The 27127-nt window shown below is 32.8% G+C and overlaps 3 protein-coding genes across 7 annotated transcripts; all 3 read right to left on the minus strand.

Annotated features, from left to right (window-relative positions):
* Window positions 1–348: 348 nt before the first annotated feature.
* LOC123916797 (transmembrane protein 18-like) lies at window positions 349–6197 on the minus strand. 2 transcript variants are annotated; one of them, XM_045968338.1, is made up of 6 exons: window positions 5990–6197; window positions 4249–4417; window positions 3981–4126; window positions 2820–2925; window positions 652–800; window positions 349–562 (listed from the first exon to the last, which is right to left on the minus strand). In XM_045968338.1, coding segments are annotated over exons 2-6 (498 nt in total). In that variant the 5' UTR covers window positions 4250–4417; window positions 5990–6197; the 3' UTR covers window positions 349–466. The 2 variants fall into 2 exon arrangements, with proteins under 2 accessions (XP_045824294.1, XP_045824295.1); XM_045968339.1 differs by lacking the exon at window positions 4249–4417 and having other exon boundaries at window positions 5990–6174.
* Window positions 6198–9620: 3423 nt separating this feature from the next.
* Window positions 9621–17947, minus strand: LOC123918852. Of its 4 annotated transcripts, none has more exons than XM_045971015.1 (12): window positions 17681–17947; window positions 16556–16893; window positions 15207–16393; window positions 14873–14935; window positions 14147–14227; window positions 13647–13709; window positions 13358–13486; window positions 12606–12656; window positions 11962–12102; window positions 10491–11606; window positions 10006–10205; window positions 9621–9913 (listed from the first exon to the last, which is right to left on the minus strand). In XM_045971015.1, the coding sequence occupies exons 2-10, from the start codon at window positions 16713–16715 to the stop codon at window positions 10677–10679; spliced, it is 2805 nt and encodes a 934-aa protein (XP_045826971.1). In that variant the 5' UTR covers window positions 16716–16893; window positions 17681–17947; the 3' UTR covers window positions 9621–9913; window positions 10006–10205; window positions 10491–10676. The 4 variants fall into 4 exon arrangements, with proteins under 4 accessions (XP_045826971.1, XP_045826970.1, XP_045826969.1 ...); XM_045971014.1 differs by having other exon boundaries at window positions 13647–13712; XM_045971013.1 differs by having other exon boundaries at window positions 13647–13712; window positions 14873–14938; window positions 17681–17943.
* Window positions 17948–20688: 2741 nt separating this feature from the next.
* On the minus strand, window positions 20689–25579 carry LOC123918853 (probable WRKY transcription factor 31). The gene is made up of 6 exons (XM_045971016.1): window positions 25166–25579; window positions 24931–25035; window positions 23440–23580; window positions 22968–23243; window positions 22311–22424; window positions 20689–21598 (listed from the first exon to the last, which is right to left on the minus strand). Exons 1-6 carry the CDS (start codon window positions 25328–25330, stop codon window positions 21083–21085), a joined length of 1317 nt encoding a protein of 438 aa, XP_045826972.1. The 5' UTR covers window positions 25331–25579; the 3' UTR covers window positions 20689–21082.
* Between the last annotated feature and the right edge of the window lie 1548 nt (window positions 25580–27127).

Below are 27127 nucleotides of genomic sequence, written 5' to 3' on the forward strand. Positions count from 1 at the left end.
GTCAATAGAGAGAGCTCGCGAGGAGGAACACAAATCCTTTTTTTTTTTCTTGAGTAAGTTCAAGGTGGCTGGAGTGACAAGGTCCGATGGGTGGGTGTTGAGTTTGGTGGTAGTGGTGGGGACAAGAAGGAAGATGGGTGGTTAGATCACGTGTTGATAGACTATGATAGAAATGTATTCTTTAGCTGATCTAATGGTCAAAAATCAACTTGACCATGGTGGAGAAATTTAGTACTTGACCATGCTAAATGTCACCGTGATAATATATTAGTCATCCTTGGTTTTGGAAGTGTTGCATGAATAAAAAATTATGCAGGAAAACTCCTATTGATTAACATAAGTGGATAATGAGCTATCAATAAAAAACTTTGTATATAAGGAAAAAAGAAAGACAAAACTCTTTTGTATGATTCACCTGATTGACACAAAATCCATACTTAATACATCAAAATGTGACTACATTCAATTATTCTTGTTTACTACGAGCAGCCCTTGCACGATGTCTTAGTTCAGCTCTTTTCCACTTAACAATCAAGTAACACAGAGAAAAGAGTGTATTGATCTGCAGAAAGTGACAAGTTACTTCAAGTCAATTAAATATGAAAAGATGACCATTACTAAGATGGTTGTGTCATAAGAGAAAATACTAACCAGGATTATCATAGCCAATGCAAGAAGAGGTCCAGACCAAAGAACCGACATAAATACTCCACTTGGATCAAAATAGTTTTGACTAGAGAAGTTTTTCCAATTTCCCCCCAAAAAACTATTCAGTCTCTCAGCAAGATATACACCAGCCACTGCATCAAAACAATTTCCAAGACAAGTTACATTAATTATTCAATAATAAACTTGTTCAAAAAATTATTCAATAATAAAGATTAAAGAACTTCACAAATATAAAATAGACTGCAGGATTAAGAGATGTGAACAATAAAAACATGTGCATGGAAAATGATCAGGCATATCAGTCTGATACATGTTTTAGACTTGAGATGCAAGAATTCACCATGGAAATACGTATATCTTCTATACACCCTAGATATTAAAATTTCCACTCCAAAATCCAAAACCTTCTATTCTCCCCTATTATTTATATGCTACAGATGTAACCATGATACGGAGGTGCAAGAAGGAATTGGGCCAGATATAGCTTTAACCCAGGACAAGCCCAAAGAGCAATTGGGCCACAGGTGAGGAGACCTCCCAAATGGTTGGATGATTATGAGATGTCAAAGTGGCATTTACACTTGGTAGCTGAATTCTGATTTGTTCTATTAGCTTCTAAGTTCTGTTGCAATAATTTGTTAATCATTTCCAATGATTATTTCCTTTCTTTTGTCCTAGGTTTGCGGATCTTTTGCCTAGAGGCAACTGACGTAACAAACTCATGGCTATATAGCCAAGTTTGATCGTAAGGAAAAGTATCAATGAATTAAATCAATCTCTTCTCTCTGAAAATTCTTCTACTCCCTGGAGTGTTGCTAAGCTCTAAGTAGCTATCCTTCTCTACACTACCAGACATATCAGTTTAGTTTAGACTTGAGATACATGAATGCACAATGGATATGTTATATCTTCTCTACACCCGGACCCTAGGTATTCAACTTTCCACTCCAAAATCCAAAACCCTATATGCTTCCCTATTATTTATATATCCTATCATATGTCCTCTAACTAGCTATCTAACTAGCTGATTATTTTGTATCTCCATTGCATGATCAGTGGCAAAGATCATATCATGAAAATTCTCATTCTAAAAGGCTATTTCTACTGTGCACAAGCTATCTATTTTGTCTTCACCCATTTCTGTAGAACCAACAAACAACTCTCTGCCACCGTGATTCAGCCAATACATTGCAACCAAATACCCTTTTCTGTTGATCTTGTTACCTGATCTGCCACACACCAAGAGAGGTAAAGCTATGAAGGGTGAAAGAAAGATAGAGTTTCATGAAAAATGAAAATAATAATGCAATCTGCCATATGTGGCAAGGCAGCCGCTATGACTGCCATGGCCGTGGCAGAGCATTGGCAGCGGAGCACTCTGACATTTCCTCGGCAGATTTTGTACAATTATTTCAATTATTTTTTTTAATTTTGCTTATATTCTTGTTTTGTTTTTGGTTTGATAATGTTTTAATTTATGGGGTTAATGATGATACTCACATTGAGATGGAAGATATCATATATTAGATTTATGTAGACACAACACAACAGATATTGGATTTGTGAAGTTGCGACGAAGAAGAGGAATAAGGTGTAAGAGGAGAGGGGAAGTCATTAAGTCCCAAAAGAGGTGGATGAAGAGTAAAACCAGTGTGATGAGTCTATGATAAATTTAGTGAAACCTTACTATCAAATGGTTGAGAAAGGTTGTGTACCGTGCAAGATATGCATGGTCACATTAGAATTAGCCCTAAAAGAAGTACTGGTATACATAAATTGGAGAATTTCGCAAACTAAATGCTTCACTCTGCAAAAAGATGTAGTTTGTTTCAACGAGTTAGCATGACCAGATATCCACTCTTTTACTATAATTTTGGGTATGTTTCAAAAAAGCTGAATTTGTTGGCATAAAGCTGGAAACCAGACAGATTAGAGTACATAATTTATTTTTTTCAATTTCACATCATTGCCATTCAGCATTTCACCCACAACAGAAAATCAAAGGCAAGGTTGTAAGTTTATTATCATAGGGGAAGGTAACCACTTGAAACAAGAGTGAAGTGAGATACATCAAAAGTAATAGAGAGGTTTAATTAAGCCTTTATAGTTTATTAAAAAAAATCCATAAAATAAAGAGAGATGCTACATACACGTCAAAAGGAACAAGAACATCTGAAAGTTGGTATTCCTCCTAGAGATGATAGTTACAAGCAGCAATACAACATGGAATGTTAACAATCCCAGTAGCCAGGGTTCCTGAAACAAAACAAAAAAATCAAGGCAATATTAGTAGGTCTGCAGTGTTCAAATAACCGGACAAAATGGTAAAGATTGAATAATAATATAATAATTCAAAACACCAAAAGTAAAATGATCCATAAAACCATATTATCTATGCATAGTGATATCCATATAAATATGAAAGCAAACATAAACTCTCTTCCGTTGATCAATTTCCATTGAATTGACAAAAAAAAAATGTAAATCACATTTTGATGACTTTAGATAGTGTGGTGGAATAGGTTTTTTCCATAGCAACAGTATAAGGTTAAAATCCATAAGACAATTCATCATTCCAATGGCAAGAAAGTCGTAGTGATGACATCCAATTGGAAACCAAATAATAATGCATCCAATTACCTTCTGTTTAGAATAATTGAAAAATCCCATGATATCATCTACAGACTACATATGCTCACTCCACAAGTCAAATTATGTTACCGCATCATAAAACTTTTTCCTCCTGTCTTCAGTATATCAGAAAACAGTATCCAAGAAAATGGTATCATATTGAATTTTAAATAGGGGATGGAAAGACCTCTTCTTCAAATCGTGAATCGTAAGATACATTGCTAATAAAAATGTCAATTGTAACTAAAAAAGCAAGTGATATAACAAAATTATAACTTGATATATCATATAGGAACCTCAAAATATTTAAAGATTCAAGTCATATCAAATGACAGAATAAAAGTGGTTGACTGCACTAAGTTTCGGCAGTTATTTATTAGAAGGAATCAGGATTCAAGATAAGATTCATCTCCAAAAAGTAAAAACCGGGGATTCATATCAATTGAGTTCAATTTAGTATCGAATCAAGATAGAACTTGTTGCATTTAACCAATGAAGGGTAGTATTACAAACAGTCCAAAAAAGCAAAAAACATCACAGTAGTTTCTTCACTTAATTTCTCACACACCAAAATAAATCAATAATTGAAAACACCACATTCAATTCAATACAGTAGTAATTAATGAAGCAATAAAAAAATAGTAAAAAACAAAATTGCAAAATTGGAGAGATAGCAGTACCTTCCAATCAATGGCATGAAAAAAACCCAAAAAGTTATCGTAAGCAGGACGAAGGTTAGAACTAAGTTCAGAAGAAATTTTCTGAACAAGATCTGACATAAGATCAAAATGTTCTTCCATAACAGATTTCAGCTCCTCGATCGACACTGCCATACAAAAAATGCAAGAGAATAAAGAACATGCAACAACGAAGAATCAAGCACAAAATAATAAATTGAAGAAAACATAATATAAAATTGGAGAGTAGTTGTTTGTTCCAAGAACTCACTGGCGGCGAGGAGGGTGGCGATCTGCAAATTTTACCGGAAAACGACTGATTAGTTTAGCTCAGGCTGTTTGCATTCTCCGGTGAAGTCGAGGACGATAACCACCGCCGGAGTGCTTGATTTGAGTCAAGATTCGAGAATGTTTAAGATTCTTCTATACTACGTTTAGTTCTAATGGGTAAATTGGGAATTAGAACATAATGTCAGGTGCGGTTAGCAAGTAAAAACTTCTTTAAGAGTGTGTTTGGATGAGGAATTCTAGAAATTCAAGGGATTTAAAATAACAGACAATTCAATTGATTCAATTAAATTCCCTTCATTTTCAAATTTTATTGTTTGGATAAAGCGATGAAATTGTTTGGATAAATTTTTATTAAGAATATTTAATTAAGCTTGCATCAACTCTTGCAAACCCTAAACCTAACCAAAACTTGCAAATTTACCTTGGACCAAATTTAGGAGAGACTTTGTTTTCTGATTTTTGTTAGTTAGGGGCATTTTAGGTTTTTTGATGTGGTGTCAAATTTTTAGATATGGGTATTTTAGGTTTTTTCAGGGCACATTGGCGTCTTATAGATATATAGATTGGTTTATTATTATAGATATGGATTTGTTATAGTTACAACGATCAGTGGCGACTCCAGGAATGTTAGAGAGCCTGGGCAAATTTTTTGAGGAAATTTTATCAGGGGCGTACTCAATGTCTGCCCATCTAGAATTAAATATGTTGGTCATGTAAAACTTGTCTTTATATTCATCAGAGCCATCAACGACTTTTAAGAATATATGTCCTCCTTCACAAATGCCAATAAAATTTATCAAAGGCCTCCTTTGCACATCTGTCCAGCCATTAGAAACCAACGTAACTCCCTTCAATGTCCACAAAGATTTTATAGGTTGAAGCAACCTATCAATATGAGCTCTTTCTTGCTTCAAAAGAGTGGTTCTTAGAGCATTATAACTTGAAGGGAGGAAGCCACTAAGGTTGTGATTAGCAGCAAAAGAATAAGAACTAACATAGTAAGGATTTCTAGCAAGATGGAAAGATAAGACACCAGCATTAAATACCATTGCTATATTTTCTATAAGATGATTCATATCCTCAACATTGAAGGCATTTTCTATACTACTCTTTCTTCTCTTTTGTGGCACTACCGATGGGATTCGAGACATTTTATCGGTAGACAATGAAACATGTTTAGGCATAACTATTAACAAAACACACATTAATAAAACATTAACAAAGTTTACTAAAATAAAACAACATCTAAGTTGAAGGTAAATAGCAGACAAAACAATCATATTTTTCAACGGAAGTCCTTCATATATTTCCCTAGCAAACTCCATTGCACCACAATTTGCATACATGTTAATGAGAGCACTCTGTAAATGCGAGTCAATAGCAAAACCATTATCCTTCACAAACTCATGAATTGTTCTGCCATAACTTAAATTCCCAGTATGACCACAAACATAAAGCACAGTACAAAGACACTATTGCATAACAAGATGAATTTAGAACAAAAACCCTTCATTCTCACTATTTTAGAACAAAAACACTATTGCAGAACCAACCAAAACTACTTATTTATATAACCAAAACAACTTATTTATATAATCACTTAACAATCAAAACAGCTTAATAAATTTAAAATTCAAAACAACACCAAATCATCAAACAAAGATTCTAGATTGAGAAGGTTAGGTTGTTAAAAATTAATTGCAGCATGTTAGTTTGCTTACCTCAAACGAGACGAAGAGAAAGAGTGAGTGCGGTGCGGCGCGGTGAGCTGAGCAGTGATGCGGCTGCGGCGGAAGATTGAACGGCGTTACGGCGAGGTGAGGGAGAGAGATTGAGAGCAGTGAGAGAGGGATTGAGAGCGGCGGCCGGCGGTGAGAGAGGAACTGAGAGCAGCGATTTTGAGAGAGGATCGAGAAAGAGCAAGCAAGTACTACTCTTCATTTTTCTGTTTTTGTTTTCATTTAAAAAATAAATAAATAAATAAATAAAATAAAGAAAACGGGCAGCCCAGGCACGTGCCAGGCATGCCCGGCGGTATACTCGCCACTGACAACGATGTACCAAAAAATAAGACAGATTAGATAGAAGGAATGAGCAATAGCATGTGTTGTTCGAATGAATTTAAATGAAAACTGAAATGATATAGGGGCAATAATAGAATTGGAATTTCACATAGAAATTGATTGAATGAATTATAGAGATAGAATTTGAGAATAGGATTGCCTGACCTGCGATGAGATGATTCGTTTGTTTGAGATGATGGAATCTCAGTTACGCAGAAGAAGAAGAGTGGAAGGAAGAAGCAAAACAATGAACTATACAACAGCGGCTACCTGTGAAATTTACAACCAAAAAGTGATTCAGATGAGCAAGCGTGATTCTACTTGAAGCTACCTTTCCAAGCTTCTGCGTTTGACAGAATCAATTCTACACAAAATCAACTTGATTTATCCCTTTAAACATCATGGCCATTTGGCTGTTTGCAATTCTTCACTCCCCTGTTTGTTTCAGTGTTTGTTCTCACGTTTGCAGGATTATCACTAGGTTAGAGGTGGAACAATTGGGCTTTAAAAACAACCTGGCCCGTTAACTTAGTCACAAACTGTTATTTTTTATTTCTTATTTTGAGTTCTAGTATTTGATTGACAAATGTTTTAATTCAATCAGTCAAAAAAATGTTTTAATGCAATACCCATTTTAAGATATGGGTATTTTAGGGGCATTTTAGGTTTTTTGATGTGGTGTCAATTTTTTAGATATGGGTATTTTAGGTTTTTTTATGGCACATTGGTTTCTTATAGATACATGAGCCAGGACATGATACCTATATCTCTTAGTGTTAGTATGCGCACATACACACGCGCGCACATATATATCGATTAAGATGAACACGGATTTATTACAAGTCTCGTGTTCATGATTCAATGTATTGATGACCGTTAAATCGAGATTGAAAAGTATAACTTTTAAATGAGATTTGACTTTTTCAATAATTAAATTTTTAACTTTAAAATAGTTCAATTTCGATCTGACGGTCACCGACGTAATGAATACAACACAACAGTTTTTAAGGCAGGAAATCTCAATCCGGCTAAGAAACAAAGAAAAGAAAGAGATATATCCAAATGAGGGTTTTTTTTTTGGTACAACAAATATGAGGGATTCTTATTTGCATCTATCCAATCATAAATACTAAATAAATAGAGCCTTTATGATTTTTATTTTTATTTTTCTAGAAATGGAAAATATCTAATGCATAATTATCCATTAAAATTCTGACTACGGTTGAACTGAAATTATCTAACTTACTTCATTGGGCGCGCGCAGTTCACACTGTATGTTTGATAAATTAATCTTAATGCTTATTTTCAACAATAGTTGTAATCTTAATGTTTATTATATTTTGAATTAGACATGTTTTAGTGTTGAACACTCTATATGTTGGAAAAACCGAGATAGAGAAAATAAAAGAACGCAATCAACAACACAAGAATATAACGTGGAAACTCCAAATCGGAGAAAAAATCACGATCGTTGTCAAAACCGACAACCAAAGAATAAACACTATGTGAAAATTGTTACAACACATATACTACCATCAATCTTCCATTGGCCCCCAGTACACTAACACTCTCCAAAACAGATACCTAACTACATCTCTCAATCCTCTAATACAAGAGTACAAGAGAAAAAAAAATCAGATATAAGCTTAAAGTGCTACTTACCGGTGCAATTATAAACAAAGAACTTAGGTCCATTATATAGCCTTGATTCCCTCGTTGTTTCACCATTCTAAGCGATGTGGGACTTCTTCAATATAATTTCTTTGACCTTTTTTTTTCTACTTCATTAGCAATGGAGACTTACATTGTAATCAACCCCAACACGATATTCGATACCAGCATATATAATTACATTGAATAATTATGTTATTTTTTTTAAAATTATTATTAATATTAACATATTAGTATTCGTATTATATTTAGTATCTGCGTTTGTGCTTCATACTATAATTGTAATTATAGACCATAGTCAGTAGTCACAATTAATAGCATGCACCAAACTTTATATAAAGCCAATATGCTTAATTGTTTGGAATGATAAATAAGTGTGATTTTAATCCATCATGAAATTCTTTTGTAAAAAAAAAAAAAAAAACCATCATGAAATTCTAATTATAATAGCTACATGATGTGGTAGTTCAGTTGGCTTAACATAGTCTCTTAAGTACATTATCATCAAATGTTCAATCTCTTATTATGCCTGTTTACACAAAAATATATGATAAAATAGACTAATTTTTACCATGAAAGAAATAATAGATCAACTAAAAAACACTGTTCCAATTAAAGAATATCTAGAGCAACCAAAAACTCGTGCATTGCTATTTAGTAAGAAAAATTTACAATCATCTCTTTGATTAACAAAGATTTGACCTTTCTTCTAATGTGTTGAAGTTGTGTAAGAATTTTTGTATCATTGTCACCCTTCTTTATAACTTCAAATCTAGCTTTAGAATCTCAACCAGTAAATCCCCTATTTGTATATTCATCATAGTTTCATCCTATGCTTTATTTAGGCCTGAGATTCATTGCTGTAAGAAAACAACACAGTTTTTACGTAGTAGTTAAATTGAGTCGTTAATCATAGATCAGACGGTCAAAATTATATATGATCAAATCAATTAAAAACCATCTCGCCCATCTATTCCAGATCAGATGGTCCAGGTGAGTAACTGCGTCACATCCATTTCCCTTTATTCATGGGCTAGTTCACTCAGTGAATTTTCAAGGATGATTTCTCTTTTCACCTCCCAGATTTCTTTTTTACTCGAAAAACTTCAGGAAACGTTTTTCAAATTATTTTTTTAGTGTAAATTCAACTAAAATTTACACTTGAAAAAAACTTAGGTAAATGTTTTTGGAAGTATTCTGAGTGAGAAAAGAAATTTAGGAGGGGAGAAGAGAAATTTCATTTCCAAGACTATGATGTCAATTGATGACAAATTGCTTTATTGTGTAAAATTATGTGAAATGCATTATTGTACTACTTTATTTCTTTTATTTATTCCTTTCTAGTGGGAAGGTTGAGGCTGACAAAGAGGCAGTGAAGGGAATTAGATTTCTTGAGTTAAAAAATTATAAATCGGCTCCATTATGCATCTTATGCTGCCTGATTTTGATTGTGTTGGATTCTCTAGTGACAAAGCTTAATTAAGATCAATTTTAATCAAAAGTGGGTTTAATGTAAAGTGATTTATTTGGAATTATTCCATAAAAGTGAGTTAAACAATAAAATTGGATGTAAAAGTCACGGTTTGGTGTGGAGTCAAAAGCACAAATCACAGCTTCGTGTTAGAATCAACTTTGAAAGGCAAAATCGATTCTAGTGAAAGACATCCAAACGCGCAAACTCAATTCTACGCCTCTTGAACCAACATTGGTATCTTCAAGTTATTTTCTCAATACCTAAAATGAATTTTTACTCTAAAATTATAGGCCCGGAGACAGAAAAAGTTGTAATGTATATTACAATTTACATCAAGGTGATGCAGGAAAATCACAACCGTATATTGCTCCAAACTGTTTTTTCAGAATTTTTCTGAAACCAGAAGTTTCTAGTAGTGTTAAATACAAAATATATACCTGCATATCCATAAGAAACAAAAATTAAACAACTGGTTTAAACAGGCTTTTCATGCAAAATCTTATAAGAGAACCTACTTGCTCAAAGTTACCTGTACAAGCAAACACAAGACCAAGTTTGATGATAGAACCAAAAGTTCAAAATTAATTAATCACTTCAAAATTCAAGTCACTTCCAGAAACAAGAATATTGCAGATATTGCTGTAGGGACAGTGGATGGAGAAATCCTCTATTAAAAATATGTAAACCTTTGCAAATTTGTTGTCATAAAGAACATCATGAGTGCAATACCTACAATGTTAGAAATAAAGTTGAGTTATAACAAAGATTAACAAAGTTAAATTCCAAGTTATGAACAGTATAACACAATGAATATTAAAATTGAAATCACTATCTATAATAAACTAAAAATGGTCTAAACCACAATTTAACAAAGAATTTAAGTATTTGCAATTTATAATCATGTTGAATGCGATCAAATTTCAATTGTAGTCAAGAAATACATTTGGTCTAAACCTATTACACTTCAAATGTTAAATGAGAAATAACCGATATTAATAGTAAGTGCTACTATACCTGCAATCATACTGGGAGAGAAATAGAAACTTTGCAAATTAAACGACCCCCTCTCTGCTTATCATCTAATAAGCTGGGAGAAGTGCCTTGATTCAAATCACCAAGAGCTTCATGTATTGAATCAAATTTTAGAAATGATATTCTTGTCATACTCCGAGTGCAATTGTTTTACTCATTTTCCTCCGATTATACAGGTGAAACACCAGTAGGGCACTTCATCTTAATACCTGATTCATGCTCTGCTGCAAAAGCTAAAGTCGACAAGAGTGCCCTTTGGCCTAAGTTTGATGCTTGTTTATGATATCCAGATAGTACACCATCTGAAGACTGCTGTGAAGCAAACGGACGAGCAAGAAGCGTAGCTGAGGTCACAGTTGAAGTCTGAGAATTATCGGATGCTTTTTTTCCTTCTAGAACTGATTTACAATGGCCGTGATCCCTCACAGAATCATCGGTTGAATCTTTCCTTAGAAACTTTGATTTCATTCGGTCTGCCATGGATTGATTTTTGTCTAAAATGTCATGTGAGAATAGCGCAGTTTGTGGTAAACTTTCTGCAGTTCTGTCACTGGCTTTTCCATAATCATCCTTATTCAGAGATGAAATTGAATGTTCAGACAAACCAAAATTGACTGACTGAGGCAACTTCAATATCTTTCCTTCTGTAGTGGATTGAATAGAACTTTTAAAACTGCAAACAGAACTTTTGCCGAAAGAAAGAAAGTTAATTCCCTTAGGTGTGGCAGCTGGAAATTTCTTAGGAACTTCCACAGTATTTTGACCTTTATCTGCACACGTCCCAGTGCTGCCAACACTTCCCTTGTTTGGTGTTACCGTGTCTTGTTTTGGCGTACTAGGTGATATGTTGGCAACATTTATGAATCTAATTCCTTTGGGTACTGAGGTTGGCTTTGTCTGCGAAGTGTCTGTCACCTTATGTTCTACATTGGTGTGAGAATAAATTCCCTTAGAATTGGTGAAGTGGTTTCGCTGGACAGAACTATTGCCATGATTATTAAGTGGGGTACTGAAATTTGTATTTCCCAACGAAAGAGGAGACTTCAACTCTGGTTTGCAAGCATTTGTAGGCGTAGGCATATCTTGGTTGGTTGGCACCTAAATCAGAAAAAGTTCATTTTAGTCCAAATAAGAATAATTATACAACACAAGTCTATTATTTACAGTATTGTCAAAAGTGGATCACAGAAAATAGCAGTTTGTTCAAATCCCCACTATGCTACATGGCTTTAGCTGCTATATGACAACAATTTTTATACAAATAGCGTATTGTGGAACAAAATCTATTTTGTTCAAAATTTACTACACTATAGTACTATAGAGTTAGTATAGCCGCTATTTGACAAAACTGATTATTTATTATGTTCGTCCGCTATTTGACAAAATTGATTATTTATTATGTTTGTTGACACGAAGTCATTTACACCAAGTTAAGTCGAATTGGATGTCGTACCTTGTGTGAAAACATACAAGCATTGCCTCTACTACAAGAGCCTTTAGACACAAAATTGGAACAAGGATACTTGGAGAGCTGATGATCATATGGGCAATCATCTCCTTTCATACAAGAGTGGCGAGCAAAGTGAAAACATGGCTGCAATTTCAAAATCAATACAAGGCTCTGTAAATTTCTCTGGTTTTTTTACAACTTAATGAAAATAATATTTAAATATGTGTTTGGGCCCTGCAAATATATTACATTTCGGTTTTAGTCCCTGTAATGTTTTTTTTTATCCTTACAAATATACAGCATTTTACTTTTGGTCCTTGATGTTCTGTTTTACTCTTTAAAATTTGTTCATGTTGGAATTAGTCTGTGTAATATGTAGAGTATTTTATTTAAGGCCCTCTAATATAGACTACATAAGGACTAAAATGAATATTGCACGCATATTGCAAGGACTAATCCCAACATAGACATATTTTACTGGGATTAAAACAAAAACCAAGGACCAAAAGTAAAAAGTGGTGTATTTGCAAGGATGAAAAACAAAAATTTACATGGACTAAAACCAAAAGGTGGCATATTTGCAAGGACTATAAACATATTTAAACCTGAAAAGAATAATAGGAATAAAATTTTAAAAAGACCAATACCTTGGACTTTGTTGAAGGAACAGTATCATGTGAGAAATTGCATTTGTCACCCTGTCAAATTTGTTTTGGTTAAAGCAAGAGAAAAGTAAGAATTATTTGATAATTTTCAATACATAGAGTATATATTTTATATAGAAAACACGCACACGCAAACAGATATTGCAGGAATTGAAAATATATATTACTTTTACAAAAATGATTTTGATGAGCTACCTTTCACATAACCACAATACAATATACTTATTTCCAGGGATCAGATAAATTCAAATGTCAAATTATATAACAGAAAATGAAGAACGTTTACAAGATTTTGAATTCAAGTTATGAACATGACAAACAATATCAACATGAGTTTCACTATGTTGTCATTTCAAGACATGGCTCATTGAGTCCAAATATAAATGAATTTCATGCAGGTTCTATGTTAGAATTAACAAATATATCAATTACCCCAATTATCTTCATAAATACTCCCTCTGTCCCAAAATATAAGGGAAAATTGGTCAAAGAAAGTTGATGTATTTGGTTAAGAATTTGGACTAAATACATCAACTTTGTTTTTGACCAATTTTCCCTTATATTTTGGGACGGAAATAGTTAAACGAAGCATCAACACTTGAATAACAAATTCTTGTATGCATCGCGTAATGGTACAATGAAAATTAATAAAAGAAATTTAAAACAAGAATAAAGGTGACATGATATAAAGTGTAGAGTAAGTCATGGTTTAATATAATTGAGTTTATACCAACCTCGTTGCACCTTCCTTGCATATAATGGCGACAAAATGTAACAATTTTTGGTTTTTGTACTGGAATGAACTTCAACTTTTTAACACCTAGTTCTCTGTTCTTTTTTGCTCTGTTATTTCGATACTTCTCCTGCATAATAAATTTTATCAAATAAAGAAATTATCAGTCATACTAAAATATAGACTTCAAAGGATGCGAAATTAATTGGCTTCAAAATCCATATGCAAGTTAGGAGCAATAGTACAGCATAAAGTAAGATATATTAACAAACAAAAAAACAGAACAATACCTTCTTTCTAGTTTTCTTCTCCTGAGAACCAGGACCACGTTTACGTCCACTGGCATCAACCATCTGCTGCAAATGATCAATAATTGACCAAAGAAAAATCAGCATCACTTACCTTAAAAATATTAAATTTTTGGTTTGCATTATGGAACTCTACATAGAAAGCCAAAAAAATTGGTTGACCATAAAACAATTCATCACATGATTTTGATCTTAAGTTAATTTTACCCAACAATTGAAATAGAGCAAATAAATTGGCAAAATAAAAGGAAAAGGATAACCATAGGAAGATATGCATACAAAATAAATTTTATCAAATGAAGTACACATTCACTTGTGGGAAACATAGAGATTAATGGATTATTATTCTTAACAAATAACAGATAATTAACTTGGATATTGCCTCAAAGAAGGTTGAGTTCAGTAGCATGAAAATCCATATCATACGCCAGGAACAAACACAACATCTACAATGAAAATTAACAAAAATATCAGAAGAGTACCTTATTTTCATCTTCCTTCATTCCATCTTCCTTCTCAGAATCAGGAACATGTTTTCGTTTTCTACTGGCATCGAGCACTTCCTGTCAATGATCAATAATTAACCAAAGTAATATCAGCATCACTAGTCTTACAATTATTAAATCGTTCAAACAAATGATGGAACATAGGATGCATAAGGATGTGAAGTGTGAACCATATAATCATCTGTAAACTGATTTTAACATAATACTGAACATGAATTAAATTTTCAGATAAACTCAAATAAGGGAAAAAAATTGGAAAAATAAACGTGGACCGAAAACTATGTAAAGATTAAAGACTTATCTACAGAATAAAGTTTATCAATAAAGAACGAGTGACATGTTGCAATCATATAGATTTTTTGATTATTCTTCAGAGTACTAGGAACATACACTTTCCAATACATTGACTTATTGTTGAAATTCAAATGAGTCTCTATTTTATCAATGGATTCAACTAAGTCGTGTGGGTCTCACATAAATATAATAAACCTATATGAATGTCAACGAATAGAAGACAGTGTGTTTGAAGATTTAGAGTGTTTTTCTAACATTTCTCTTCACAAATAGCAAGTAATGAATTAACTGATGTTGGAATGACTTCATAGGAGGACGAATTGACAAGCTTCAAAATCCATATCACAAACTTAGAACAATACAAAATCAAGAAAGAAAATTAACAAGCCAATAATATCAAAAGAACACCTTTTTGTTTTTCTTCTTCTTAGGGCCAGGACTACTTTGTTCCTTTCTGCTGGCATCAGCCATCTGCTGCAGATGAACAATAATTATTTAAAGAAAAGTAAACATCACAAGTTTTAAAATCATTGAATGGATGTCTATATTAAGGAACTCTACATAGGGTGCCGAAGGATATAGTTGATGATAAACTAACTCTTGACATTATTCCGACCTTAAATAATTTTTTCCAAACAAACTCAAACAGGGCAAAATATATTAAAATTAACAAAAGAAGGATCATCATGGAATATCTTCCATTCATCATTGATAGCAGACAGGACTCAGGTTAAAGCCATACCTGTGCTGCTGCAGACGAGTTCTTGTGATATTTGATAGCAGTTTCTTCCATGAATCCTTTGTGCAAGACTTGATTTTGGGTTAAATTTGTTGGTATGGCATTGATAGTCCTAGGTTGCACTTGTCCATTGCTATTGGAATCTTGAATTGCATTTACCGTTAAAAGATTAGATGGAAAACCTTGAAAGGAGAGACCCATATTTAAAGGAGGTATCGTGTTTCCAAATGAATTCCCGGCTTTCTGAATTTCATCCACTTTCATCTGTTCTGAAACAATATCATCCGCAGAAGACACATCAAAAGTGTTTTCATCCATTGCAAAATATCCAGAAATTTCTCCCTCTTCTAGATCTCCTTCAATCAGAATATCAGAAGAATTTGTTGTATTTCTGACACAAATTAACTTATCTGATTTCTCTTCATTTTCTGTTTCGAATTTATCTTTCATAATTGATGAATCTAGTAATCCACCATTTTCTGCCATATTCAATGCTTCAATATTTGTATCAAGATCTAAAGAACTATGAGTTTCTTCAACAACCTTATGACCATCCTGTTCTTCCTTCTCAAATTCATCCTCTTGTATAGTAGGAAGTGAGACCGCTACAGGAGAAGCCGGATTCACCAATTCTGTTTCCTTCTGTTGACTATCATTCTCTATTCTTGATGTACTAATTACGGAATTGGAAGCGTGTTCCTTTGTTGACTCTAACACATGAAATCCTTCGGAGGCAAGTTCATTATGCTCCCCTTGTACTTGTGTCAACACCTCACTTACACTTTCAGACGTGTTTGTTCCAGACTGCAGAAATTCAACATGTTCTTCTACTTGGTAATCCATCAAATCAACTTCACTACCACTATTTTGTTTCTCACAGTTCAAGGGGATTAAACCATTATCACAAACAGGATCTTCAATCCCTTTCATAACCAGCTCCAACTCGTCCATTAATTTCTGCTCGCATTGAAAATCATTTGTTTGTGTAGATGGTTCCTCACTTCCCATCAGAAATTCTATATCATCTAGGACCATAGCGGTGGCACTCAAATCCTTGTCCTTGTCTCCAACACTTCCAATGGTATCCTCCAAGGGTACTGGACCCTTGGGATCCTTAACATCAGAACCAACTTTCAACTCAGAGCACTCAGGCTCCTTTTCTTGCCCCATTCCAACATTGCCATTATTATCTAAAACAGGAACAAAAATTATCGATTTTTTGAACAAAAAAGTGTAGCAGCGAAATTGAAACTATCATCAAATTGATCCATAAGTAATTACAACCTAAAACAGCAGAATATAAGAAAATCTAATAGTTGAAATAATGAAAAATAAAAAGTGAAGGAACGTACCAGGAAGATTGAGGGGTTGAGTGGGAACGGTGGAAGGAGAAAGATGAGTGAGAATACGAACAAGAGTGTAGTAAGTTTGACTACGGAAGTGAGATGGACGATAAGGAGGGAAAGCCATTGGAAATTCAGAGCTAATTTTTGAATTACCCGATTGATTCATCTTCCTCTTCCTCCATTGTAGTCAATTTGTGAAGAAACTATCATTGTTAGGGTTTTGCCGTAAACCTCTGCCCCTAATACTCCGCAGACCCTTCTCTTGTTCGTTCTTTGCTTAATCAATGTGTTTGGCGGCGTTCGAAGACACCAATAGTACACTCAAATGACGAATTTCAGTGGAGCTGTGATTGGCGGCGAAAGCCAACAAATCAAAGATACACACCAAATTTAATCATATATAAAAAAAAATTAATTAAAATACTCTCACAGAGTAAAAGAGCCATGGTATTTTCACTAAATTTCTGATTTTTTAGTTAGGGGGCATTTTAGGTTTTTTGATGTGGTGTCAATTTTTTAGATATGGGTATTTTAGGTTTTTTCAGGGCACATTGGCGTCTTATAGATATATAGATATAGATTGGTTTATTATTATAGATATGGATTTGTTATAGTTACAACGATGTACCAAAAAATAAGACAGATTAGATAGAAGGAATGAGCAATAGCATGTGTTGTTCGAATGAATTTAAATGAAAACTGAAGTCCTTCATATATTTCCCTAGCAAACTCCATTGCACCACAATTTGCATACATGTTAATGAGAGCACTCTGTAAATGCGAGTCAATAGCAAAACCATTATCCTTCACAAACTCATGAATTGTTCTGCCATAACTTAAATTCCCAGTATGACCACAAACATAAAGCAGAGTACAAAGACACTATTGCATAACAAGATGAATTTAGAACAAAAACCCTTCATTCTCACTATTTTAGAACAAAAACACTATTGCAGAACCAACCAAAACTACATATTTATATAACCAAAACAACTTATTTATATAATCACTTAACAATCAAAACAGCTTAATAAATTTAAAATTCAAAACAACACCAAATCATCAAACAAAGATTCTAGATTGAGAAGGTTAGGTTGTTAAAAATTAATTGCAGTATGTTAGTTTGCTTACCTCAAACAAGACGAAGAGAAAGAGTGAGTGCGGTGCGGCGCGGTGAGCTGAGCAGTGGTGCGGCGCGGTGAGCTGAGCAGTGGTGCGGCTGCGGCGGAAGATTGAACGGCGTTACGGCGAGGTGAGGGAGAGAGATTGAGAGCAGTGAGAGAGGGATTGAGAGCGGCGGCCGGCGGTGAGAGAGGAACTGAGAGCAGCGATTTTGAGAGAGGATCGAGAAAGAGAAAGCAAGTACTACTCTTCATTTTTCTGTTTTTGTTTTCATTTAAAAAAAAAAAATAAATAAATAAATAAAATAAAGAAAAAGGGCAGCCCAGGCACGTGCCAGGCATGCCCGGCGGTATACTCGCCACTGACAACGATGTACCAAAAAATAAGACAGATTAGATAGAAGGAATGAGCAATAGCATGTGTTGTTCGAATGAATTTAAATGAAAACTGAAATGATATAGGGGCAATAATAGAATTGGAATTTCACATAGAAATTGATTGAATGAATTACAGAGATAGAATTTGAGAATAGGATTGCCTGACCTGCGATGAGATGATTCGTTTGTTTGAGATGATGGAATCTCAGTTACGCAGAAGAAGAAGAGTGGAAGGAAGAAGCAAAACAATGAACTATACAACAGCGGCTACCTGTGAAATTTACAACCAAAAAGTGATTCAGATGAGCAAGCGTGATTCTACTTGAAGCTACCTTTCCAAGTTTCTGCGTTTGACAGAATCAATTCTACACAAAATCAACTTGATTTATCCCTTTAAACATCATGGTCATTTGGCTGTTTGCAATTCTTCACTCCCCTGTTTGTTTCAGTGTTTGTTCTCACGGTTGCAGGATTATCACTAGGTTAGAGGTGGAACAATTGGGCTTTAAAAACAACCCGCCCGTTAACTTAGTCACAAACTGTTATTTTTTATTTCTTATTTTGAGTTCTAGTATTTGATTGACAAATGTTTTAATTCAATTAGTCAAAAAAATGTTTTAATGCAATACCCATTTTAAGATATGGGTATTTTAGGGGCATTTTAGGTTTTTTGATGTGGTGTCAATTTTTTAGATATGAGTATTTTAGGTTTTTTTATGGCACATTGGTTTCTTATAGATACATGAGCCATGACATGATATCTATATATAGGTAAACATAATGACACAATTACATGAGCCAGAACATCTACTAATAATATTCATAACACTCCCCCTTGAATTTGTCGTTGATGAAATATTGTCGTTGTAGAATCACAAACCTCAAAAAGACCAAATTATGAACTTCCTTGATGTAGTGCTAAACTTCCACATAATTGGATGATATTGTTATATCTTAATGATACAAATTATATACTTGACTTTGTTACAATATCTTCGACACAACAATATGACGGCACATGCATAAGACTTAAAACCCTAATCTCATCCAAAATTATCTCCTAAACTCAAAACACGCCAAACCATTTACAATCTCTATTGACGAATTATCCTTAACATCCCTTATTCTTTATTTTCAAAATGTTGGATAGTCACTTAACCCTTCTAAAAACCCTAATTGTGCCCAAAATATCCCCGAAATGCAAAATGCGGCAATCCATTTACAAACTATATTGACGACTTGTGATAAATGGCCATTGATATTATCGAAATATTTTCGAAATTGATGATCCATTTGATCCCACAATGCAATGGCTCATTGGCTTGAAGCCTTCAACCCATACTTATGACATTAAATACTTGAACACCATTTGTCAAAGCTTAATCATGAAATTGTAAAGCCATTTTTTAAGAACTTAATCATGAAATGTGTTTGCCATTTGCAACAATATTAGTGATCTTGCTTTAAGATTTTTTATCTAATTAGTTTAAACTCTTTATATATTTATATTTTTTTTTCTGTAAAAAAATATAAAATTTTTAAGTTTTTTTTTTAGGTTTATATTTTTTTAAGTACTACTACTATAAAGTAAAACTTTTTTTTTTTGACAATAACTATAAAGTAAAACTTACAGCCTCAATTTTTGATACAAGAGCCTCAATAAAAAAACTCCAATTGGATAATAGAAAATCACCAAATTATATATTAAAAAAAAGTAAAAGATAAAAAAAAAAACCAAAACATTTATTAGAAATTAGCGTTCCGCACGTGTCTGTGTCTATTATGCAAACTTATGTCAAAAAAAAAAGTCTCATGTTATAAAAACACTATGGTGAGATTGTTAATAAAAGATTTTTGTTACTAATTACTAAAAAGAAGTCAAAGTTAGTGTTGGTATTATGAAAAGTCCACACCAAAATTTTTTGTATCCTCTTTATATATTGGTATAGATAAACTCATATTTTTTAGCGTAAATATATATCTTTTGCGCGAGTAGAGATCCTCTCCATTTCTCAAAAGAAATGGAAATATCCATTATTATAGTTTTGGAGTAAACTAATGACATAATTGCACTTCTTTTTAGGATTGTTGATATTATTTGAATATTTATACACCAAAACTTTAGTAATTGCATTCTCCATTTTTTAAACAAAAGATTCAAATCAGGTAATCCTATTGGCCATGAACGTGACCTATATGAGACTCATCCTTGAGCTAAACTCGTGCGTAATGTGTGCAATTGTGATTGTTGTCGTGTGTACGTGGCGCCCCCGATTTTGTCTTAGTCCCCTATTACGCGGCGTTTTCTGGTCGAATCCAAGAAGTTTTCTCTATCTCATAGTGCCGTTGTGGCAAGTATGAGGTGAGTTAAAGTCATGCATTGCTTAGTTGTATTGTTCTGAGCCTAATGTAGATGATTCTCGGCTGTCCCCTCGTGACCCAACAAGTGCTTAGATTCTAACTATGTTTGTTATCGTGAGCTATAAATCAGCAAAACGAGTCTTTGAGGCCGAATTTGCTGTTCCACACGACTTTGATCAGCTTTTAACATTTCTAGACTCTAATGAAACTCTTTGGAATTGAGAAAGATGCTACTAATTCATCTTTAGCTACCAATGAATTATTGACATTGGACTCAATTTCATTCAAGATATAATCAAAGATGAGATGTTCTAATTCTAGAACCAAAGCATAGTTCAAATGAATAGTAAAGACAACAATGAATCAATGTGAGGTCCTTCTAATACAAAAGAATGACAATTTTTTTTCCCTTTCATCTACCCAACAACAAGACATGAAAAAAATCATAAACTACGCATTCCAAACATGGTTTTAAATTGCAGTTGCGATAACAATTCTGATGCGAACCTTTTTATTGCGGTAAAATACTGATAAATGCAACCACAATGCGATGCCGTTGCAGAGACCTCAAAAACCGTTATTAGCAGCCACATTTGCGATTACAGACTGCAATTTAAAACCATGTCCGATATTGCAATTTGCAATTGAAGTCGAATAGTTAAGCATTGTTGCTTTATTGGTCTCCACTTGTACCATTTGCAGTACCATTATTATTTGAATTTGAATTTCCAATGATGGAAGTTATGGCAGCAACAAGAGCAGTTGTGAATTTCGGATCAGAAGTCATAGCAGCAGTTGCAGCACTAACTGTATCAGCAAATGAAGCATTTTCCATTCCAGAAACATTTAATGATGACATAAACTTCTGAGCCAAAATTGGTTGAATGAGATTAAATTGACTTTGTTGTGACGAATTTTTAGTAGCTTCTTCAGTGAGATCTAATGTAATAGTTGGAAATGGTGCTGAAGCTGAAAGTGTTGCCATGTTATGTGAACCAGGGATTGATGCACTTTCTAAGATTGTTGGATTTATTAAACCATCTGCACTTGTTAATGGTCCTGAAAGAAGAAGTGATGCTGCTGCTGATGTTGTTGATGCCATTGCTTTTGCTGTTGGTGGTAGAGCATGGTTATGTTGTCCTTCATATGTTTGTACTAATATAGTTTTATCTTCAGCACACCTTTGTACCTATATATAAAGAAACAAACATTCCATGTAACATTTATATTAGAACCAAATAAAATTAGTTGAAGTAAATTAATTTTAGATTGATCCATTTCAAAAAAAAATTCCCACCAGGAATCGAATCGGGTTCTCAGAACAATTCGTCTTAGAGGGAGGTCATTAACCACTTGAGTTGAGTCTAATGTCTTGGTTGATTCATTTCTACTCAGGTTTATGAAACTAGTATATCTTGATTAATTTTGCATAAATGCTTTTACATCACAATCGTTGTTACAAACCAATGAAACAAGCCACCTGGTGGTACGTTATAGGAAGACTTTCAATACAAAGATTTGTAGACAGAATCGTTCATATTTCCCATTAAGCTTTGATACTTCTTGTTGGAGAGTTTGAAGGAGCAATGTGAGTAACGACGGACTAAAGACTAGGACGATCAAAAGACTTTGAAACTATATTTCTATAAAAAATCTTAAGGCATCGGGTATATATATGTCACATCTTTTATAGATTTTTCATTTAACTCATTTCTAATCAATGTCGGACTAATAAGTCATTTTAATTCCAAGACACAAAAATAAGGGTTAAAGTTAAACTTCTATTAATTTTTTTTTTTTTTGAATTATTGAACTAGGTTATGTGCATATTTTAGCTAAATTAATCTTAACATAGAAGAAAGTACATAAAATTTCATATAAGGTAGAGAGATTGTATATACTTGCTTCCGAACTGGACAAGCAGTCCCCATTGTGCAACGATAATAAGCCCTTGGACATGGATTTCCCTTTGCCATCTTCTGTCCATATTTTCTCCATTGACATCCATCTGAAATCTGTGATACATCAATTGATAAAAATGAAAATTAGTCCAACAGTAATTAAAATTCATGGCACAATATTGTTGTTGCTCTTCAATAGATTTGCCATTGTAGACCGATATCCGAAAATTGTCCAAACAACTTAAACGGCGACACGATTGGTTTGACAAATATAAGAGAAAATAAACGTGTTGAGTTTTGAGACGTGCAAATATTTTTCTGTTTTTGTCAAACTAATACTGAACATGTCACAATCTCAGATGTTACAATAAGGAGGACGATTTTGGTGAACTTCTACTTTCAAAACGACTTTTTTTACTTTCAAGTAGTCTAGTTAGTAGCTATAAATTCCACATTTTAAAAGTGAATAAGTGGAGCGTCTAGGTATAAACCTCTGTCCTTGTATATAAAATGTGATGTCCCTACCTACTGAACTACGTTCATATATAGGGACTTCAGAGAACGACTTTAGTCATATTTTTTTGGACAATTTTTAAGTATATAATAATCTATTTTGAAGACATAAATTAAAAAACAATTTATTAATTTAACACTAACCATAGTAGCTTCTGATCTTGCTCTAACTGATACACGAGCTTTTTTAATCATTGATTCTGTTCCTTGATCATCAACACCCTTGAAAGAATTCAACCTTGAAACATTGTTTGAGAGCCACCCTGGAAATCCTTTCATAGCTTGTGGAATCTCATTATCATCCTTCTCCATCTTCTCTTGTATAACTCCATTGTTGCAAATCTTATGAGTCTTTTTATCACACTCCATCAACTCAACCATGTTTTTCCTTTTCTTATCTTCAGTTGCTTCATCATTAATCTATACAAAACTAAATCCATATATTAGTCAATAAACTAGCAAGCTAACATATAATGATGCTATAATAATTTCTTGATTTTAAATATAACCGGTCCTTGTAAATATACATTGTTTTTACTTTTATACTCTGTAATTTTTTTTTTTTGAATTAAATCTGTATATAGAATAGTTGATTTTAAAAAAAGAATAGAACTACCTCTTGTTTATACTGTTTTTGCTTCAACTGCAGAACATGCTCTTCTAGGGTATTGCAATCAATTCTCAGCTTATCAACCAGCTCTTTCAAACGTTGATTTTCAACATTCATTTGGTGCAATTCAGCTACCAAAGCAGCACACTGTATAACATGCACAAGAAAAAATATAGTCTTAATACAAGGGAAATAAAAAAAGGACGCCTTATTTTTAAAGGAAAAAGATTATATTAAAACAAATGAAGTACAAGGGTCACTTGACCTTAATACTTCCTTCGTTCCTTAATATAAGTCTCATTTAAATTTTTCAGGTATATTAAGAAAAGTTTGTAACGTAATAAATGAATATTTTTTGGTTATTACAACTTAAATTGTTCTTTGTAAAAAGATGTATTTATAGTTGACTTTTCGTATTCGAATGCATAGTAAGATTATGTTTGAAAAAATAATAATAAATGTGTCGAAGGAATAAAGAAGAAACGTATATTTAAGGACAAATTTTATCTTTAAAAGGGTGCTTATAATTAGGGATGGAGGGAGTACAAGAGGGTATATACGATGGTTTTATAAGTCTGCATTTGGAATTGCAGCTGCAGTATTACTAATGCGGTAGTTACCACAACGTACAACAATTGTGGTGCGATTTTTAATCATGTGTATGGTCGAATTATAACCGCATATATATCAGACAATTTCGATCATATTCTTTTAAATTTTCTCACCAAAAATTAATATTTATGAACCTAAATTCAAATATATGTTGGATGCAATGAATAATCTTACTCTTAATATAGTTTCTCAAGTGTGTAATTCAAACATCCTTCAATATATGTCGGATCGATGCAATGAATAATCTTACTCTTAATAGTTTAGTATGTAAATAGTGTAGTGATATAGTGGTGTCATTACATATTAGCAATGAATAATCTCACCGCCGTTTAATGGTGAGTAACCTCTGTTGGAGAACTTGTTCAACACACAAAATGGGTTCTCCCTCCCTGAGTTTTTTTCTTATGTGAGAGTTAGGGATGAACCTCTATCCACTTACTTAATGTTAGGCCATGAGGTGGAGCCCTACTGGGTTGAATTAATATATAGGACTAGAGTACTATTTGGAGACTTTGACACTATATCTTTACTCAAAATTTTAAGGTATCAAGTTTATGGATCTTTTCAGTTGCACGATACATTCTTGTATAGTGTGATTGTGTTTTATATATTTCAATATGTCTCTTGTTGCGATCCATTTCAACCCTTATATAATAGAGTGATGAATGTCCTACACCTATATCATTGTTGTAGTCATTTAACAAACCAATATACTATGAGATTTTAAGCTTAATGCGAAACAAGAGTGAGGCATGATGGATTATAGAAAGATATATAAAGCTTTAAAGTTGTTACAATTATGAAAATAATCATTCTAACATGTATATATATAATTTCATAAAACCAAAACTATACATACATAAATGCAAACCAAGAAAAACATACCTCATTTTTGTTCCTAATTGTTGCTTCGGAATATTCTCCATCATCCATTGTTGATTTGTTGCAAAGAGAAATCTTTGTGAGAAGATCCAAAGTACTAGTACTAGTCTAAAAAAAAACAAAACAAAACAAGAAGCCAAATAAGCTTTAATTTTATAGTAAAAAATATTGAAATGCAAAATGAAAAAATGAAAGGAAATTAATCAAATAATTATGAGTAATTAATTTCTTGTTATACATCTACGTGATGATGCTCCATCCTTTGGTCATGATGAACTGGACTCATTTTCTTCTGAGCAAAGAAATCAACTTCATCCATGATTAGTCTTTTTCCATTAAATGACATGACTTGAGAAGAAGAATGTGGAACTTCAACATTATTAGCAATATCTTCTTCTTCCATAATTGTGAGATGATATAAAAATAATATTATATAATTATATAATTATTATGGAGAAAGGTGTTTGAGGGACAAAGAAAGTGGTTAGATGAGTATCAAAGGAGAGTCATCTAACTCTAACTTCATTTTTCATTCTCACAAATTTGTTTTAAAGAAAATGTGTGTGTGGAGATAATAAGAGAGAGGGTTTGAAGTCAAGAGTTTGTGAGATGCAATGGACTCGGCAACAAAAATGGTTAAGTTGGACTAAGACCAAATATTAGTTGTGTGAGGAGAAGAAAGTACTTGTGATTATGAATAATATATAATAAAGATTAATTAGTGAAAATGAGGTAAGATGATGCGTAATATTGTCCACATGGCAATTTTTCATAGGGTTTCTTGGTAAACAAAGGAGAAAATTGTTGGAGGGAGGACATGTGTTTGAGACATGATTTAATAATATGTAGTCAACAACAACTTTATATATTAGTTAATTAGTTAATTTATTTCTGATCCATTGTCTTACCATAATAATCAATCCATTCGACTATTTCAAACGTATTAAGAAATATAAATAAATAAATAAATTTCACGGTTTTTCTTTATAGAAATTAGTCACCTTAGGAATTTCGTACCAATAAATATAGGAAGAAAAAAAACAAGAATCATACTTTTACTATATATGTATACTTTACCTCTTATCAAATATTTGTATTCCTTCAAACAAAAAAATATTTGTATATAACATAAAATACACACACGCATATATATATATATATATACGTGTGTGTATTTTATGTATTTATTATTATAGAATAAATGTAAATGGAAGATATTACATTATGCATGTAATATTAGATGATACAATTGAAAAACTCCAATTAATATCACATTGAAAATTGAAAGCGACACAAATCTATAAGTCAACTATTGCAGGAAGGAAAATGTGTGTTTTTTGTATGATTGATTTCTATGCAAATAATAAGCTCTCTTTGATTAAAAACAATAAGTACCAGATATAATATATAAATAAGGGCAAGTTTTTTATAATTTAAATTCATAAGAAAGCTCTTACAAGGACTTCTAAGAAGCAAGAAAAACTTTGGAGTATGGTAAACAATTGGTCATGTATGCAAATATGGAGGATAAAGCTATCCAAAATCTAACTAAACTTCGAAGAAATTCGAGAAAAAGATCTACTCCAAGGCAATTTAAATGATTTGTCCCTTTTATCTAAGTGTGTAGGTCGCTTTTTGTTCTCTTTGCAGAATAGGTGACTTTTCTTAGTAAGTGTTTTATGGATTTAAACTTTTTTGAGTCCATGAGTATTTTTTAAAATTCCACAAATTCAATAAAATTTTATGAAATCTTTTAAAATCATAATCCATTACATACCCTTTATTTTTTTTAAACATCGAGTCGAAGACTTGACCATGTTGAACCTCTTAAATTCATCACTCCTAAACTTTATTTTATGAAAAACATCGAGAAAGAGAGAGACATCAATCTGACTTTAGAATATCAAAAATATCAACGAAATATTAAAATACAAAACTTCACCAGCATGCTTTATTTTGTTTTTTTTTCCTGAACTTTCTTCCAAAGAATCTTTTTTTGACTGGAATTTAATTATACTAGTATTTTTTAGTGGCCTCATTTTATTGACTTACCTAGTCGACAGACCCTCTCTCCTTAATATAGCTGGTTGAAGAGCAATTCTTGCGCTGTGTCTCTTGACACAGTACAAATTTAATTGAAATATATTAAATATTGGTAAAAAAAACATATTAGTTTTTATTAAATATGATGATTAATAAA

Source organism: Trifolium pratense, linkage group LG3 (genome assembly GCF_020283565.1).
Source record: "Trifolium pratense cultivar HEN17-A07 linkage group LG3, ARS_RC_1.1, whole genome shotgun sequence".
NCBI lineage: Eukaryota > Viridiplantae > Streptophyta > Magnoliopsida > Fabales > Fabaceae > Trifolium > Trifolium pratense.